Raw genomic sequence first — 17,020 nt, forward strand, 5'->3', positions numbered from 1 at the left:
GGAGTACTGCAGCTGAGGCAAATCGCCAGTGCAGTTATCACATACCCAGACACTTATAGGTGTGATACGGAGTACTGCAGCTGAGGCAAATCGCCAGTGCAGTTATCACATACCCAGACACTTATAGGTGTGATACGGAGTACTGCAGCTGAGGCAAATCGCCAGTGCAGTTATCACATACCCAGACACTTATAGGTGTGATACGGAGTACTGCAGCTGAGGCAAATCGCCAGTGCAGTTATCACATACCCAGACACTTATAGGTGTGATACGGAGTACTGCAGCTGAGGCAAATCGCCAGTGCAGTTATCACATACCCAGACACTTATAGGTGTGATACGGAGTACTGTAGCTGAGGCAAATCGCCAGAGCAGTTATCACGTACCCAGACACTTATAGGTGTGATACGGAGTACTGCAGCTGAGGCAAATCGCCAGTGCAGTTATCACATACCCAGACACTTATAGGTGTGATACGGAGTACTGCAGCTGAGGCAAATCGCCACTGCAGTTATCACGTACCCAGACACTTATAGGTGTGATACGGAGTACTGCAGCTGAGGCAAATCGCCAGTGCAGTTATCACATACCCAGACACTTATAGGTGTGATACGGAGTACTGCAGCTGAGGCAAATCGCCAGTGCAGTTATCACATACCCAGACACTTATAGGTGTGATACGGAGTACTGCAGCTGAGGCAAATCGCCAGTGCAGTTATCACATACCCAGACACTTATAGGTGTGATACGGAGTACTGCAGCTGAGGCAAATCGCCAGTGCAGTTATCACATACCCAGACACAAGAAATATCACTTCAAGACACAACTTTGATGGTAACCCAGTAACTAGGATGATCTGCTAATGGCGCACCGTAGCCTAGTGGCTTATGTCAGCTGCAGCCGCAGTGTGTTGAGGCCGGAATGCGTAAACTGTCGTGAGCATGAATTTCAGCCCTCATTAAAAACCCGCAACTCGCTCAAGTTATTTTCATGTCGTCCACTACTGCGTGCCTCATTCCACCTTTCGCCCCGCCGGGGTGGTGCAGTGGGTAAGGCGCTCGACCACTACCACGACTAAGGTGAGGAATCGGATCCCAGCCGCGGCGGCCCCTTTTCGATTAAGGCGAAAAGCAAGGCGCCCGTGTACTGTACGATGTGCCCATTAAAGAATTCCAGGTGGTCTATATTTCCGAAGTCCTTCACTGCGGCGTCTCTCATAGCTAGCTGAGTCACTCTGGGATGTTAAAACCCAAAAACCAAGCCAAACCATCATTCCACCTTTCGCATTGCGGCGGCACAATTCTGATAGGCGCATCTGGCGATTTTGAGCTTTATAACGATGTGAAAAAATGCCCCTGAAACGGTACTTGCGGTAATATTGTAATGCAAAAATCTTTAGAGGCACGCGGCCCTTGTTGAGTATTCGACTCAAATTTAAAAGGTTTACGTGGAGCAAATAATTTATAAATGCTTTACGAAAAATTAGTCTCTTAGATATCCCGTATAAAGTGAAAGGCGAAAACCTGCTCTTTCTCCTATTATCATTCGCCTCTTTTTCTTTCTTCTCTTTGCATAATTCTATTTCCTTCTTTCTATTGGCCTCTCATTTTAGTCATTACTAGCCGTTACTAAGCATTTTAGTCATTTCTACTCAATTGTAATCGTTACAAGTCGTCGTTAGACATATTGGTCATGTGTAATCATTAGGAAATTCAGTCGTTACTGCTCATAACTAAGCATTTTAGCAATTTCTAATCACTAGTAGTTGTTATAAGTCGTTCTTAGAGATATTGGTAATTACAAGTCATTAACAGTCATTACAAGTTAATACCGGTCATTACTAATTAATTGTAGTCGTTACAAGTCGTCATTATACATTGGGCATTTATAACCATTTCAAGTCGTAAGTAATTAAAACTAATTACTAAGAATTTTATTCCTGATTGATTCTAATGAACACGTTGTCGTTCGACATATCAGTAACTACAAGTCAATAGTAGTCGTTAGAAGACATTAGTAGTCATTACAATTGATTAGTAGGCATTTTAGTCATTACTAGTGACTAGTAATAAGCATTTTAAGTCATTTTGATCAATTGTGGTCGTTGTAATTCGTCGTTAGGCATGCGGTTGATTACAAATTACTAGTAGCCATTCCGTTCAGTTCAGTTCAGTCGTTCAGTCGTGTCCGACTCTTCGTGACCCTATTGACCATGTCACGCCACGCTTTCCGGTCTCTCACTATCTTCCTAACATCACATAACTTCATCTGCAGTGCCTCGAAGATGCCATCTAACCATCGCGTTCGCTGCCTACCCCTTCTCCGGTGACCTTCAACCTTTCCCAACATCAAATCTTTCTCCAGCGACTCCTCTCTTCTCATCAGATGACCAAAGTAGCTGAGCTTTAACTTTAGAATTTGACCCTCCAATGAGCAGTCGGGGTTTATGGTCGACAATATTGACTGATTTGATCTTCTGGCAGTCCAAGGAACTCTCAAGAGTCTTCGCCAGCACCACAATTCAAACGCGTCAATTCTTCGGCGGTCAGCCTTTTTCACAGTCCAACTCTCGCATCCATACATCACAACTGGAAAGACCATAGCACGAGTTATACGGATCTTGGTTGGCAGACTAATGTCTCTGCTTTTTACTAGGCGGTCAAGGCTAACCATTGCTCTCTTTCCCAGAAGCAGGCGTCTCCTAAATCTTGGAGCCCAAGAAGAGAAAATCTGTCACAGCTTCCACTTGTTGTCCATTGATGCTCCAGGACTTGACAGGGCAAGACGCCATGATCTTTGTCTTTTTAAAGTTCAGTTTAAGCCCAAACTTCTCACTCTCTTCTTGTACGCGCATCAGAAGACTCTTGAGTTCCACTTCACTTTCTGCCATTAAAGTGGTATCATCCGCATATCTAAGGTTGTTGATACGTTTTCCAGAAATCTTCACTCCAGCTGAAGACTCGTCCAGACCGGCCTTCCTCATGATGCACTCTGCATATAGGTTAAATAGGCAGGGCGACAGTATGCAGCCTTGCCTCACTCCTTTCTCAATCGGAAATCAATCAGTAAGACCATGCCCAGTTCTGACTGTGGCCTCTTGCCCTTCATACAGGTTCCTGAGGAGACAGATGAGGTGAATTGGAACTCCCATCTCTTGGAGAGCTTGCCACAATCTGCTGTGATCTACGCAATGAGTCATCATAACCTCTAGCAATCTCTATTGTAACAAATATTAATCACTAACTGTCGCTATCAATCATTTTTCATTCTTTAATACGTCTTCATACGGCGGACATTTCCTGATGACGCGTCCGGCGATCACGTCCAGCCGACGTACCATGAGCCTGCAAAGGCTTTTGCCTTAAAGGTCAACTCCGGTGGTTTTTTCATCATTCTGTGTTTTTGGTTGAATTACATTCCTCGGCACGTCCTGACTCGAACACAGAAAACCGTTTTTCGAAATTCCAATTAGAAGTATTTTTAAAAAGAAAAAACAGCAAATCGAAACCGAAACTGCTTTCACGGCCAGAAACGACGTCCCAGGTGACGAAATGGTGACGTCACACTCAGTATTAGAGAAACACTCGTACGTGCGTTGGATGGTGAAAATAAAGTATGGAAATCATGAAGCATTGCATAAAATGTCTGAGGTAGTTCAATATAAGCCTCACAATTTCATAATCATGCGGGAAGTGGACAGTAACGCCGGTATACTGTTTGTGACGTCAGAAGCTCAGTGTTGCTGGCAGAAATAGTCTCAACTTAAGCGATGAAAACAGCATATTTTAAAGTCGTGTTGTGCGCGAACGGATTATCGTACAGCGCCCAAATTTTGTAGAATGCGTCAGGACGGAGAGGAGAATCTACAGTAAAATTTTTATTAGAATATTCGAATGTCGGAAAACCCCCGGAGTTGCCCTTTAAACATGCTCCTTGTGAACGCTCGCAACCTTCTAAGGGGACACGTTCCCGCGCTTGAGCCTCCCAAATGACGTCATATTGGCTAGATGGGCCCACTCACTGGCGCTCCCAAGTTACACGGGCGCAACGGGGCGAGGCGGAGCTCCATCGCGGCTTGATTTCTTCATTTTTTCTTGCGCGGAGGCCTGCGCTGAGTTGTGGGGAGAGGAGTAACGCAATTTTTATCGTCAATATATTTGGTGTTTTTTACTCCAGCTTAAACATTTTGTGTTGCGCACACAATGATGGCAGATTTATTGCTCGTGATCGTTTTCTAGTTTTAGTAAATAGCTTTTCATGGGCCATTTAAGTACAGTTTTAGTGTCCGTGAGTATGGTCTGAAATTACGTGCCGATAAGGAAGCTAATATGCAGAGCACTTATGTGTCAGAACAAAGGTTCGCCTTGTGAGGCAGAAGTGTTGCTTTATTCTGCACAAGCTTTTTACAACGTATCTTGCAGCTGGCGCCTGGATTCGAGTACTTGTGGAAGCTTCAGCCGTACTCTGCGTTGAAGAATGCTGCCATAGCGACTACCGAGGAAATATCCTCTGGTGTAGTGTACATCAGCAAGCCCGGATACGCAGTTGAGTTTATGATTGGCTTCGTTCGCCCTTCCCAAGCTGTTTCTACGCCACAGCTTTCATTCAAGTGTAGGATTCACGGGGGCAGCTACGACGACATGCTCCCGTGGCCTTTCAAGAACAAGGCAAGTAAAATTTCGGAACACGAATTCATGAAGGTGACTTGCAGCATCCTCGATCAACCCCAGAGATAACCTTCAGCAAGGGGGATGACTGGACGAGTTGTTGTTCGTTGATAAACAAAGCCGAGTCAAAAAGTACAAAGAATGAGTATCAAAACTTACAGAGGCTCCATTTAGAACTGAAACCCTATTGTACGCAAAAGGGAAAGAAAACGGCTTCAAAATGCGCAGAGGCTCAAAAAATCTAACGAAAGTCACTGTTGCATTGCTACGTATTGCACTAAAGGCGATATTTTCCGGTTGATGCTGAGCGACGGTTTTACAATACTCGTTGCATAACAGACATAGTAGGTCTCGACTGCATATCACAGAAAACCGGGGTGCAATATAAATAGAAAATTTATTATATTTGCATGAGCGAGATTGACAGTGTCAGTGAATATCCGTTCTACCCAAATAATTGCAGTCCTCACTCAGACGCAAATTTCTACGCCTAACGCAGTGGTTTCTTCTACAAGGCAACGAAATGAGGTTGTAAATCTTGTAATTGGTGAACCTACTTTTATTGGGGTACTGTGCACTGTGCGATCTCTTTCCTTGGCCACATTCAGTCTTTTAACATAGACGAAAGGGCCATCAGTCTTGTTTGTAGGCGTGAAAAAAACAACAGCAATCTAAACTTGCTTCGGCTTTCTACTGTTTATGGGAAATATCGTGAAAGTAAGGCACAGTAGGCATCTTTTGACTTTGTGCTGCCATAACAAACACGTTTCCAACGTTTTTGGCTTATTTGTATTCACTCAAAGCACACTCGGACAAGATTGCGAGATGGAGGGTTATATATCCACTATCTATTAGGTTGGAAATCTACAAGTGTAACTTTCGTAAAGCTCACGTGACACAGGCTTTCGCTAACCCGTCCTTCATCAACCTTGAGTTGTTTCACTCATAACTAAGAAGCGCTTCTCAGACCGAGCACTATAGTCACACCACAGATATCCCCAAAGCATAATTCCAAATCAAGGAAGTAGATGTGATCCTGCCCAAAACGTTTGACGTAATATAGACGCCTTGACCGATCGCCTCTAACGAACCCTAATGCATCGAGTGCGGCACTTGCCTTGCGGCAGTTGTCTTGCTAATAAATAGTGACACACACGCTTAAGTCTATAACAAGGCCTCCGCCCATGTATACGTTTTCTTGCTACGACTGTGGCTTCACTCCAAAACTCGGCCCTTCTCTACTTTGATACCAGGTTGTCGGCAGAACTCTATCCACGCTCCAAGATAGGCTTGTCCTTGCGTCCATTTTCTTATCTTCGTGGATTCGGAGCTTACCTGTGGTCTTTTTCTTTATAGAAGGCGACGTCGACAGGACAATCTTGCATGGCAAATCTGTGAATTCGTCATCTCAATCGCTGCTTAGAGCGTGATTTGCATTGATTCAGACGAGAACTAAAGCATTCGAAATGTGCTGAAGCTCTTGCACGGCGTCAAAAGACGGCTGTTATACCTTACCTTCACGGCATTTTACACCTACAGAAGAACATTATGGCAAAGTGCACTGTTGTTTTTGAAGCTAGGATCAAGGCTAGCGGCCTTTGCTCCACTGTAAAAAGGAGACTGATAGAAACCAGGGAAAGAAGATCACAGTGCACCGCATCCTCACTACTGAGGTTCACCATTTTGCAAGTGGTTCATCACATTCTGCCGCATTTTAGAAGATATCACAGGCAGAGACAGGAGAGAATTTACCTTACCGATTTCCGTGGGGCTTCTGTGGTGTAGTAAAAAGTGGTAAATGGCTGTGGGGAGACAGAGATAGAAAGGGAGAAAAATATATGTATTTTAATGCATGCAGGAAATAGATTGGTGGAGGGATAGTTGATGCCTCCCTCTTAAAGGCAAATTTCATGTGCGTAGCAAAGCCAATGCTCAGTCTTGACCAGAAGAAAAGGCCTTTTGCTCGTGCAAAGTTAACTGGCGGTTGAAGTTGTTTTTGTTTGGAGCATGTCCATGTCCAAGCGTGTCCTCGTTCAGTATTATTTCGCTTGCATTATATAATGAAATCTCAGTTGTTAGTCCATTATCTGTCATTTACATTTCTTCTGTGTGTGTCATCTTTTATGTTTGTTTTCGAGGCTACAGTCTGTGTGCGAATATCACTTATCCTAAAGTTGACCTCAGTCAAATCTAGGTAATTCAAGTGTACTGAACAGTCATGGCCTAGCCTATAGACTCAAGAGCTCAGCATCCAATATTTCTTTTAGTACAGAACGTATACTCGGATTAAATAAAGGGATCTCTTAATGAATAATCACCTGTTTAACTGTGGGCTACATCTTCCTATCCGCATCAAAAAAAAAAAAGATACTCGTTGGCGGAGGAACAGCTTTTCGCTCCCGAAGATATTCAGGGTGCTATTTTAATTTTTGCTGTTTGCCTTACTGTCCGTTTTTGTTTTAATGCTATGCCATAAGAAGCCTCATCACTGAAAACTTCAGCCTGACTTATTTATTAGCTGAGAAAGATGGGATGCCAACTCAAAATGACGTCTTCAACCAATGCAAAGCCAGCATAGGTCTAGAGTCTGTCCGTTGCTAACTTCCTATTGGCTTAGAAGGGAGACGGAGTGTAACGTTGTCATAATCTAAAGGGACGCCAGCACAAGATAGTAACTGACTTGTCTCAAACCTGCCACTTTCTAAAAGGAGTCGGCGACTGGTCATTGACAAGTGCTCTCATGAGATGGCATGTCCGAGATTACTGGTGGGCTAAGCATCAGCTGGCACCAGCGCTAGGTTCTGTGCAAACCACTCGCTGTCGTATCAGATGCTGTGCGTATCAAGCTCGAGCTGCGTCACGATCAACGCCGCGAGTGTCTGCCATTGTGGAAAATGCCGCAAGCTGAGAGAACAGCACGGAAAAATGTCATTGCAGATTGGGGATCGGGGACTACACAGTGATCAGCGTATACGGCAGAGGATATCTAATTTCTATCTTATTGTCAACACACGATGTAGTCGTGTGCCCCTCATGTTTTCCAACCGTGCTAGCATTTCCCTACGGTATTGTGAGTACTGCTCATTGTAATCATTGCACCACCGAAGTGGCTGGAAGCCAGTCAGTTCGTCCACTGAAATGGGAGAGCCAGGTTTCTCCCCTCTGGGACTGCCGTGTTTTAATGGAGGCGAAACGCAAAGCCCCCTTGTAATGTTCGTCGTCATTGTAGAAATTTTCCGCTGCCCTCCACTACAGAGTCCCTCGTAGCCTGATTTGCTTTGTTGCGTATAAGCCCATAAAAAAATTGTCATACTAAACGCCTAGAATAAAGTATGCTAGAATAAAGTATCCATATAACAACAGAAGAAAAACAGTAAAGACACCTGCACACTTGCATATTGGGGTGCAGTGCAGTTCGTTTCATAGCCCAGTTAAAAACCGACTTACCGCACATACTTTTTCGCTACGTCAGAGGCCTCTTCGCTCGAATAGAAAAGTATGTCTTGCTACATAAATGTCCTTCTAATGTGCCCTACCCTCTGCATTTCTGGGATTGCATCATTGGTAACTAGGTATATAAAATATATTATTAGTGGATTTGTTTGTTTATTAGATGATGTCCTGATTCAAGTACCCAATATAAAAAATTGTATATCCTACGTATATCCATAGTGTTAGCGTTGTTCCTCAATTACCACTGCAGCTGAGCCTACAAGCTCCCAATTCTAAAGTTTCGCTCTCTCGTCTGAAACAAGTGTAAATTTCTCGGTTTTCGGTGTTTCCTCCTGCACAGCATCAACCTCTTCTTTTTTTTTTTCAGATCATACTCTTTCTTATAAACCAGCACAATGAAGCCGACAGCCGGAGTTTCGAATTAAACCCCGCTGAAGCTCCAAATGCCGACGAACTGTTCAAGAAGCCCGAGCCAAATCAACCTAACTCCAAGTTTGGCTTCTCGCAAGTCATATCCATTCCACTCATGGAGAACGGAAGAAAAGGTTTCCTGTTCCATAACTGCGTTATTTTTAAAGTTGTAGTGCCTCCTCTTCTTTGAGCACTCAATGACCTCTAAGTACTTATATGTTTTCCACAAGCGCAGGAAATAAAACCGTTTTCTTGATTTATGTCGTTGAGTTCTCAGGTCTATCTCATTTCTAGCACTTATAGTTTGCCTGTGTTTGGCCTGACTAACACAGGCGAATTGTGCGTGCAAGTCAAAGAAAACAGTTTGTATTCTACTACACTAGATCTGCCGTTTGCCTGCCATAACCATAAAGGTTGTGTTGTACTATTCTCTGGTAGCACCTAGCTATCAACTGCTACCAAGTTGTCATAACCCGCTTTTCACTCCAATGCTGCCGAAAAAAAAAACACTATTGTTAACACGCCACAATTCACGGAGTGGTTTGGTTTCGCGTTACGTAGGGTGGTAATTTTCCTATCGTTTCTCCAAACATCAGTGAATATTTTTTTAATGACACTCGCACGCACGTAGTGCTTCCGTGAGTCCTGAATGTCATAATAACTTCAATTAGCTCCGAAGCCATATCAGTATTGGCTACATTTCCATGCAGAGCTTTCTGCCAATGGCAGCACAAATTGGCCCAGTGATTAGGGGAATCCTCTCAGTTGCAGCAGATGTGCAGTTATGGAAGAATTACAGATTAACATCCACCGAAGTGCAGCCATAGAGTTTTTGAATAAAGCGTTTCTTTTTAGGTACGAATTGTATGAGTGAAAGCGATTTAGCGTTTCTTTTGTTGTCGTATACCTGCGCTTGTGTGGATTCTAACAAGCAATTGCTCCCTCATTAGCAGCAGGTACTATTTAAGCTCTTTATTAGCTCTGACTACAGCCTTCACTGACTCATTTATTTAGTAATGCATGCAGTCCTCTCGAAGAGTATCCCTTCATCCTAAATGGCGGCATGTAAACTTCAGAAGCGCCACAGCATCTTCGGAGGAAAAAGAATTGGAAACCGTGTGAAGGCACTGCACATTATTAACGAGTATTGTGCAGGGAGCCAATATGTTTAAATAAGCTCCCAAGCTATGAAACCATAGTTTATTTTGCCTGAGTAGCACACATGTGTTTTACGCTGAGGCTATCACTGCAGGAAGATGATTGGATTTACATTCCTTTCCTGATAATAAAGGAAGGTAATATTGGTACGAACAACTAAATATTGTCCCGCGGTGACTTCTGATCAGAGACGACGCTGACAGTTGCGACACGTTTTCACATAGTGTGAAACGTCTGAGTGAAGTCGAGGCCAGTAGTACTTTTCCTTGAGCCTTGCAAGCGTGCGGGTGACTCCCAAATGTCCAGAGGTTGGTTCATCGTGGCAAGCTTGTAAGATTTCATCACGTAGACACATAGGTACAACAATCAGGTACGGCATTTGGCTGGCGGAAAAGTTTTTCTTCATGAGGACACCATTGCGCACACATAACGATGACAGAGCACGCTTGAAAGCTCTCGGAGCGGTTGTACATGCACCGTTTAGATAGTCCATGATGTGACGAAGTTCGGGATCTGCAGATTGTCTTTCAGCGAGGCACTCTGTGCTGATGGCATTTAGCAGTATGGCCTCATCAGGAATTTCATCTGCGGGGGGATCTACAGGGGCCCGTGAGAGGCAGTCTGCGTCCGAATGCTGACGGCCAGATTTGTACGTGACAGTTATGTCGAATTCCTGTAATCGTAGACTCCATCTTACAAGACGAGTTGAAGGGTCCTTTAGGGTTGCAAGCCAGCATAGGGCATGGTGGTCAGTTACTAACTTGAATGGTTTCCCGTAAAGGTATGGCCGGAATTTCGACGTCGCCCACACAATGGCTAGACATTCTTTCTCTGTTGCGGAATAGTTCGATTCCACTTTAGATAGACAGCGACTGACGTAAGCGATTACACGTTCTTGGCCGCCCTGGATTTGAACTAGAACGGCGCCCAGGCCTATGTTGCTTGCATCGGTGTGAAGCTCCGTGTGGGCGTTTTCGTCGAAGTGAGCCAATATGGGAGGTGTTTGTAGGCGGCGTTGAAGCTCTTTGAATGCTTGTTCCTGTGGTGCGTCCCAAGTGAAAGGCGTGTCTGTCTTTGTCAGACGTGTTAGGGGCTCGGCGAGTCGAGCGAAATCTTTGACGTAGCGCCGGTAGTAGGCACATAAGCCAAGAAATCGTCGAACAGCTTTCTGGTCTTTGGGCGGAGGGAAGTTGGCAATAGCTGTCGTTTTCTCTGGATCCGGCAGGACACCAGCGTGGCTTACGACGTGCCCCAAGAACTTGAGCTCCGTATAAGCAAAATGACATTTATCGTTCTTTAACGTAAGGCCAGAGGATGTTATGGCTTGCAAACCAGTTTCAAGGCGCCGAAGGTGCTCCTCGAACGTTGGAGCGAAGACCACAACGTCGTCAAGGTAAACGAGACATGTCTGCCACTTGATATCTGCAAGTACGGTGTCCATAAGCCGTTGGAAAGTAGCCGGAGCAGAGCAGAGACCAAAGGGCATAGCCTTGAACTCGTAGAGCCCATCCGGAGTAATAAACGCCGTTTTCTCGCGGTCCCTCTCATCTACCTCTATTTGCCAGTATCCGGATTTCAAGTCCATTGAAGAGGAATATTTCGCGGAGCAGAGACTATCCAGAGCATCGTCGATGCGTGGAAGGGGATAGACGTCTTTCTTTGTAACTTTGTTTAGCCGGCGGTAATCCACACAAAACCTCAGCGTACCATCCTTTTTCTTCACAAGAACGACAGGTGCAGCCCATGGACTCCGCGAGGGCTGGATGACATCGTCGCGAAGCATCTCTTTCACTTGGCGGGTGATAGCGGCGCGTTCAGTCGGAGACACTCGGTAAGGTGACTGTCTGAGAGGTGGCACGGTATCATCCGTAATAATGCGGTGCTTGGCGAGATCGGTTCTGCCAACACGTGAAGAGTTGGAGAAGGTCGCCCGATAGCGCTGGAGGAGCTGGTTCACTTGGCGATGCTGCAGTTGAGAAAGCGCAGGGTTAATGTTGAAGTGTAAATTAGTGGTAGGCCTCTCCATTTCGGTCAATGACAGCGTCGCAAGTCCGGAGGCTTTTCGAACATGCGTGATACCGCAAATGTGGGCCACTACAGTCCCAGTGCTTAAATGCTGGTGCTCACCGCCAAAATTTGTGAGTAGGACGTCTGCTTTGCCCTCTTCGAGGCGAACGACTCCTCTGGCTACAGCAAGACTGCGTTCGAAACGTAAGATCTGTTTACTCTCCACGACACCTTCAAAGTTTCGCAGTGTATTCGCAGCCACAGACGTCATCACGCTGGAACGGGGCGGAATAGTGACGTGATCATCAAGGATGTGCAGTGCTGTCGGTCGCTCTGAAGCACTGTGTATTGCGTTCTCAGTCGATAAGGTCACTGGCTTAGTCTGCAGGTCGATAACGGCTCCATTCTCTGCTAAGCAATCCATGCCAAGGATGACGTCGCGGGAACACTGGGCAAGTACGACGAAGGTTGCTAAGTACGTTTCTTCTTACACAGTTACCCTAGAAGTGCAGGTACCGGTCGGCGTTATCAAGTGGCCTCCGGCGGTACGAATTTGTGGGCCTGTCCAGGGTGTAGTCACTTTTTTCAGAGTGGCGGCGAAAGGCCCACTCATCGCAGAATAATCGGCGCCGGTATCCACAAGCGCTGTCACGTCGGTTCCGTCCACTGAAATGTTCAGGTCGGCGGTTACGGCTGTGGTGTTGCCGGAACGTCGCGGGGTCCGGTCACGGCTGCGGTGTGGTACTAGCTGATTTCGTATCGTCGGAGAACTGGAGCGCAGAGGCAGCGGATAATTGTGGGGCGTGTCGTGTCGTCGTGAAACGGAGTGGCCATCCGGTTGCAGCGGTGGAGGAGCTTGAGAATTTCGTTGATGAGCAACCTTCCCTCCAAAGGTTGCCGCGTCTAGTTTTCCCGATGGGGGCTAGGGGAGCGGATCCGCGTCAGGCCGGCATTACCACGTGTCTGCGAGGAGTATTGGCGCGGTGAAGGCGACCGCGAGTAGTCAGAGGGCGTTCCGGATGATTCAGCCAAGTACGAGTCAATGGCAGGGGGTCGTTCACCACGCTGCGGCTTTCGCGCGTCGGCGCTAAATCCCGGCAGACCCATTCGTCGGTAATAGCAACCGCGGAACAGGTGACCAGCTTCGCCACAGTGGAAGCACAGCGGGCGATTATCGCGAGTGCGCCAGACGTCGCTTTTGCGTGGACGCACCTGAGAAATTCGAGCGGGAGGTGCTTGACGAGTGTATACAGGGGCTGCTTGGTGCTGACTGGGAGGTGGATGCTGACTGGGAGGAGGACAGGCACGACGAGTGACTGCGGCGTAGGTCATGGCCTGCTGTGGTGGCATTGTCGGGAGTGGCTCGGGTGGATTGAGTGCCTGGTTGACCTCTTCCCGAACCATCTGAGAAAGGCTGGATACTTGAGGGGGTGCTGCCGTCGAAAATAGTTTTTGCAGCTCCTCGCGTACGATGGCCCGTATGGCCTCACGGAGCACGTCAGTGCTACCAGTGTCCGCGATGGCGGCAGCAATAGGGATGGACGGCCGCTCGTAGTGCTTAGATCGCATCTCTAGAGCCCTCTCAATGGTAGTGGCCTCGGATACAAATCCCCCGATTGTCTTGGGGGGACATCGCACTAATCCAGCGAAGATCTGTTCCTTAATTCCCATCATGAGATAGCGAAGTTTTTTTTCTTCGGACATGTTTGGATCAGCGCGACGGAATAGCCTCGTCAGGTCCTCGAAGTAAACGAGGACGCTCTCGTTAGGGAGCTGAACTCTCGTCTGTAGGAGCAGCTCGGCGCGTTCTTTCCGAAAAACGGTGGTGAAAGCTTGCAGGAACTGGTCCTTGAAGGAACTCCACGTTGTGATAGTAGTCTCATGATTTTCAAACCATGTACGAGCTGCACCGTCGAGCGAAAAAAATACATGCTGCAGTTTCTGGTCGTCGCCCCAGCGATTGTACTGGGCTACTCGCTCGAATTTATCTAGCCAGTCTTCCGGGTCGTCGCCGGGAAAGGCTTGGAAGATGGGTATCTCCCGCGGCTGCTGCAACACGAAGGAGGAGGCAGTGGTGTCTACCTGCGTCATTACGGGTGGTTGTGTTGTCTCCGAAGGTGGTGCTGGAGAAGATGGTGGCGGCCTCGCAGTACGAGAAAATTGTAGAGGCGCGAATTCGGGATCAAGCCCTCGAAGCCGTCGGCTACTCTGATGGGTAGGCGTAATCTCGATGGTAGGAGATCCTTGAGGGCTGGAGTCTCGGCTGGTTGGAGGTGTTCGGAGCATGGGTTGCGTTACCCAGCACCTCCACCAGATGTCACGGTGTGAAGTCTCTGATCAGAAGTCACCGCGGGACACAGGAGTAACAGAAGTCACAGTGCGGCAGGAAACTAGCAGGCCGCTTCGACAGAAGAACTTCAGTTTCTTCGCCTCGAGGAGACGAACGTCGGTTTCTTTGCCTCGAGGAGGCACACGCTCGCGATCAGCACAGAGGGAAGATAAAGAATGCAGCGTGACAATAGTAGCAGTAGCAGTAGCAAGTAGAACATAAGCCCACCACCAGGCTTAGTATTAGGGCACCGCTACGAGCAGAAGGCGTGAATCGGCTAAGTATTGGGCGGCTAGTCCACTTTTTTCTGTTTTCCCCTGCGCATTTGCGCTTTTCACCGTGTTGATATAACGCTCGCAGAGAGATTGTAACTATAAAGTGATGTCTACGCAGTCTCCCGGCCAGGGGCGCTCCCCCTCGTCGGCTTTCATTACTCCTCACGATCTACCTCTGGAAACGTTCCAACGATCTGGCGTTCCAAACATTCCTGTGGCGCTGGTGCCCAAGGATGGCGGATTTATTAAAATGAATAACCCTGGGACTGTTCGAGCTGCTCTCCAGGCAGCCTCTACCCTGTATGACTCGATCACAGAAGTGAGGCAGTTTGGGCGTGGCGGGATACTGTGCCGATCTCCAGACCTCAATTGCGTGAAGGATCTGCTTAAATGCAATTCATTTGGATCACTTCAGGTGAGCAGCTTTATCCCTACTCATCTTGCATGCACAAAGGGATTAGTCCGAGGAGTAGACTCTTCTTTAACTCCAGCTGAGACCCTCGACCTTCTTTCGGCGGCTGGTGTGGTAGCGGTGTACCGTTGCAGCCGGGAGGTTAATAATACGCGGGTACCAACAGAGTCGGTGATTGCCACATTTGCGGGAACTTCATGCCCGTCAGAGATAAAAGCATGGCCATTGATCTTCCGTGTGGATCCTCTTGATTCTAAGCCACTGCAGTGCACTAATTGCTGGCAATATGGTCACAGTGCTCGTGGTTGTAAGTCCTCCGTGCGGTGTTCAAAATGTGGCGATGGTCATCATTCGTCATCATGTTCACAACAACACGACAAATGCTGCCTTTGCGGTGGAGCCCACGCTGCAAACTCCTTGGAGTGTCCATCTCGAAAACAGGAGCTGCAAATTCTAGAGGTAATAGATAGAAAACGCTGTTCGCGTCGTGACGCTGTAATAGAAGTTAAGGACCGATTACACGGTTATGCAGGTGTGTCAGCCCGATCAGGTGTGCCTATGGATGCATCAATCTCAAAGGCGATAATGACTGCAGTGGAAGCATCAATGAATAAAATGGTCGACCGAATAGTTGCTACTGTCACAGAGTGTTTTTCTAACGTTCTGGCAGTTCAGCTAACGCAAGCCCTGCAATCAGGAACAGCCCCTTTCATAGCAAATATGCCCTCTGAAAGCTCTCAACTGCTTGAAAGCACTACTGTTGCTTCGCCTAACAAGGCTGCTCTCCCAGATGACGATGAAAACATTGATGACGCAGAGATGGTAGAATCAGATGTGAGAATTCTAAAACGGTGTGGGTCTCCCATGTCCAATCATTCTTCTCCGCGGTCCCAACCAAAATCAAAGAAACATCAGCATACATTAAAGCCAAAGGATAATATTTTGGGGCAGGCAGTTGCGGCTGCCAAGATTTCACAATCATAGGGGCACTAAGAGTTATCCAGTGGAACTGTCGTTCAATTCTAACAGCTTCAACAGATTTAGTTTACATTTCTTCTCAATATAATCCACACATAATTATTTTGCAAGAAACTTGGCTAACAGCCGAAAAGCATTTCTATTTACAAAATTATCATTCATTCCGACAAGATCGCCAATCAAAAGGAGGAGGTTTAATTATATTTGTCTGTACAAAATTCTGTCACAGGGCTAAGATTTCTTTCCAGTTATCTTCTATAGATTGTGAGTTATTGGCCCTAGACTTTGAAATTCCAGGGCACTGTCCGTTTTCCTTAGCGAATGCTTATTTCCCTAGCGGTGTACAAGATACAAAACCTCTAGATCTACTATTAGTTAATTGTCGAAACTCAGTTCTTCTGGCTGGTGATTTTAATTCGCATCATGTGTCATGGGGCTACAAGACAGATAGTTGTGGCAAGCGTCTTTGGGATTGGATAACAAATAATAACTTTTCCTGTAGAAATTCGGGTTCGGCCACATTTATAAGAAAACAAAGTAAATCTGTGTTAGATTTAACTTTTACCTCTCCCAGTCTCTTCGTTAATAATTGGTCGACACTTGATTGTGGCACCTCTAGTGACCACATACCGATTGCGTTTGAGGTTAATCACCCTGTAACTCCAGCGACTTCTCAGTTGAAGTCACTTATCAACTATAATAACTTTCAGTCAACGTTACGCTCTAATCTTGAGTCATTGACTAACACGGATGAAGAAGAAAAATCAAAACGCCTATGCTCGGTGATTGAGGATTGCCGTAAGAAGTCTGAGATCTTGGTACGGAGCTCAAAGGGGAATACTTCAGCTGTTTGGTGGAATGCTGATTGTTCCCGAGATTACAGACGTAGAAAGGCGGCATGGAAAAAGCTTCTCCACAACCAGTGCCCGAAAAACTGGCAGGATTACAAGTTCATTGCTGCTATTTTTAAACGTACAGTTGCAAAAGCGAAGGACGAGTATGATGCTAAGCATTTTGATTTCCTTTCTAAATCTGGCAATCGAACTGCTCTTTTTGGTTTTTTACGCTCGCGGAAAAAGATTCCGCACGCACAAAATCTACATTCCTTCATTTTGACTCCACATGAAGCAATAGACACAATTGAAACAATTGCCAAAGGACTGGAGAAGCGTTTCTCGTCTGCACTTCCTTCGGGCTCGATACCTGTAATGCCAATGGAACCAGTTAATTATGATCCCCAAATTTCCGTTTCTGAGCTTTCTCCTATAGTTATGAGATTACCAGCCGCTGCTCCCGGTCCTGATAAAGTAACTTCAAAAATGTTAAAAATT

General features: G+C 46.4%; 1 protein-coding gene across 3 annotated transcripts in view; it reads left to right on the plus strand.

Moving 5' to 3' along the window:
- The window catches only part of LOC146172928 (TNF receptor-associated factor 3-like), a 31,072-nt gene extending 22,278 nt beyond the window's left edge, over window positions 1-8,794 (plus strand). For all 3 annotated transcript variants that reach the window (XM_084584654.1, XM_084584655.1, XM_084584656.1), the window contains 2 exons: window positions 4,421-4,666; window positions 8,487-8,794. In XM_084584654.1, the coding sequence (XP_084440780.1) occupies window positions 4,421-4,666; window positions 8,487-8,720 (480 nt within the window). In that variant the 3' untranslated portion in view covers window positions 8,721-8,794. The remainder of the gene's footprint in view (window positions 1-4,420; window positions 4,667-8,486) is intronic.
- Window positions 8,795-17,020: the final 8,226 nt, after the last annotated feature.

Source organism: Amblyomma maculatum, chromosome 11 (genome assembly GCF_055883805.1).
Source record: "Amblyomma maculatum isolate TAMU_Amacu chromosome 11, ASM5588380v1, whole genome shotgun sequence".
In the NCBI taxonomy this organism is placed as follows: domain Eukaryota; kingdom Metazoa; phylum Arthropoda; class Arachnida; order Ixodida; family Ixodidae; genus Amblyomma; species Amblyomma maculatum.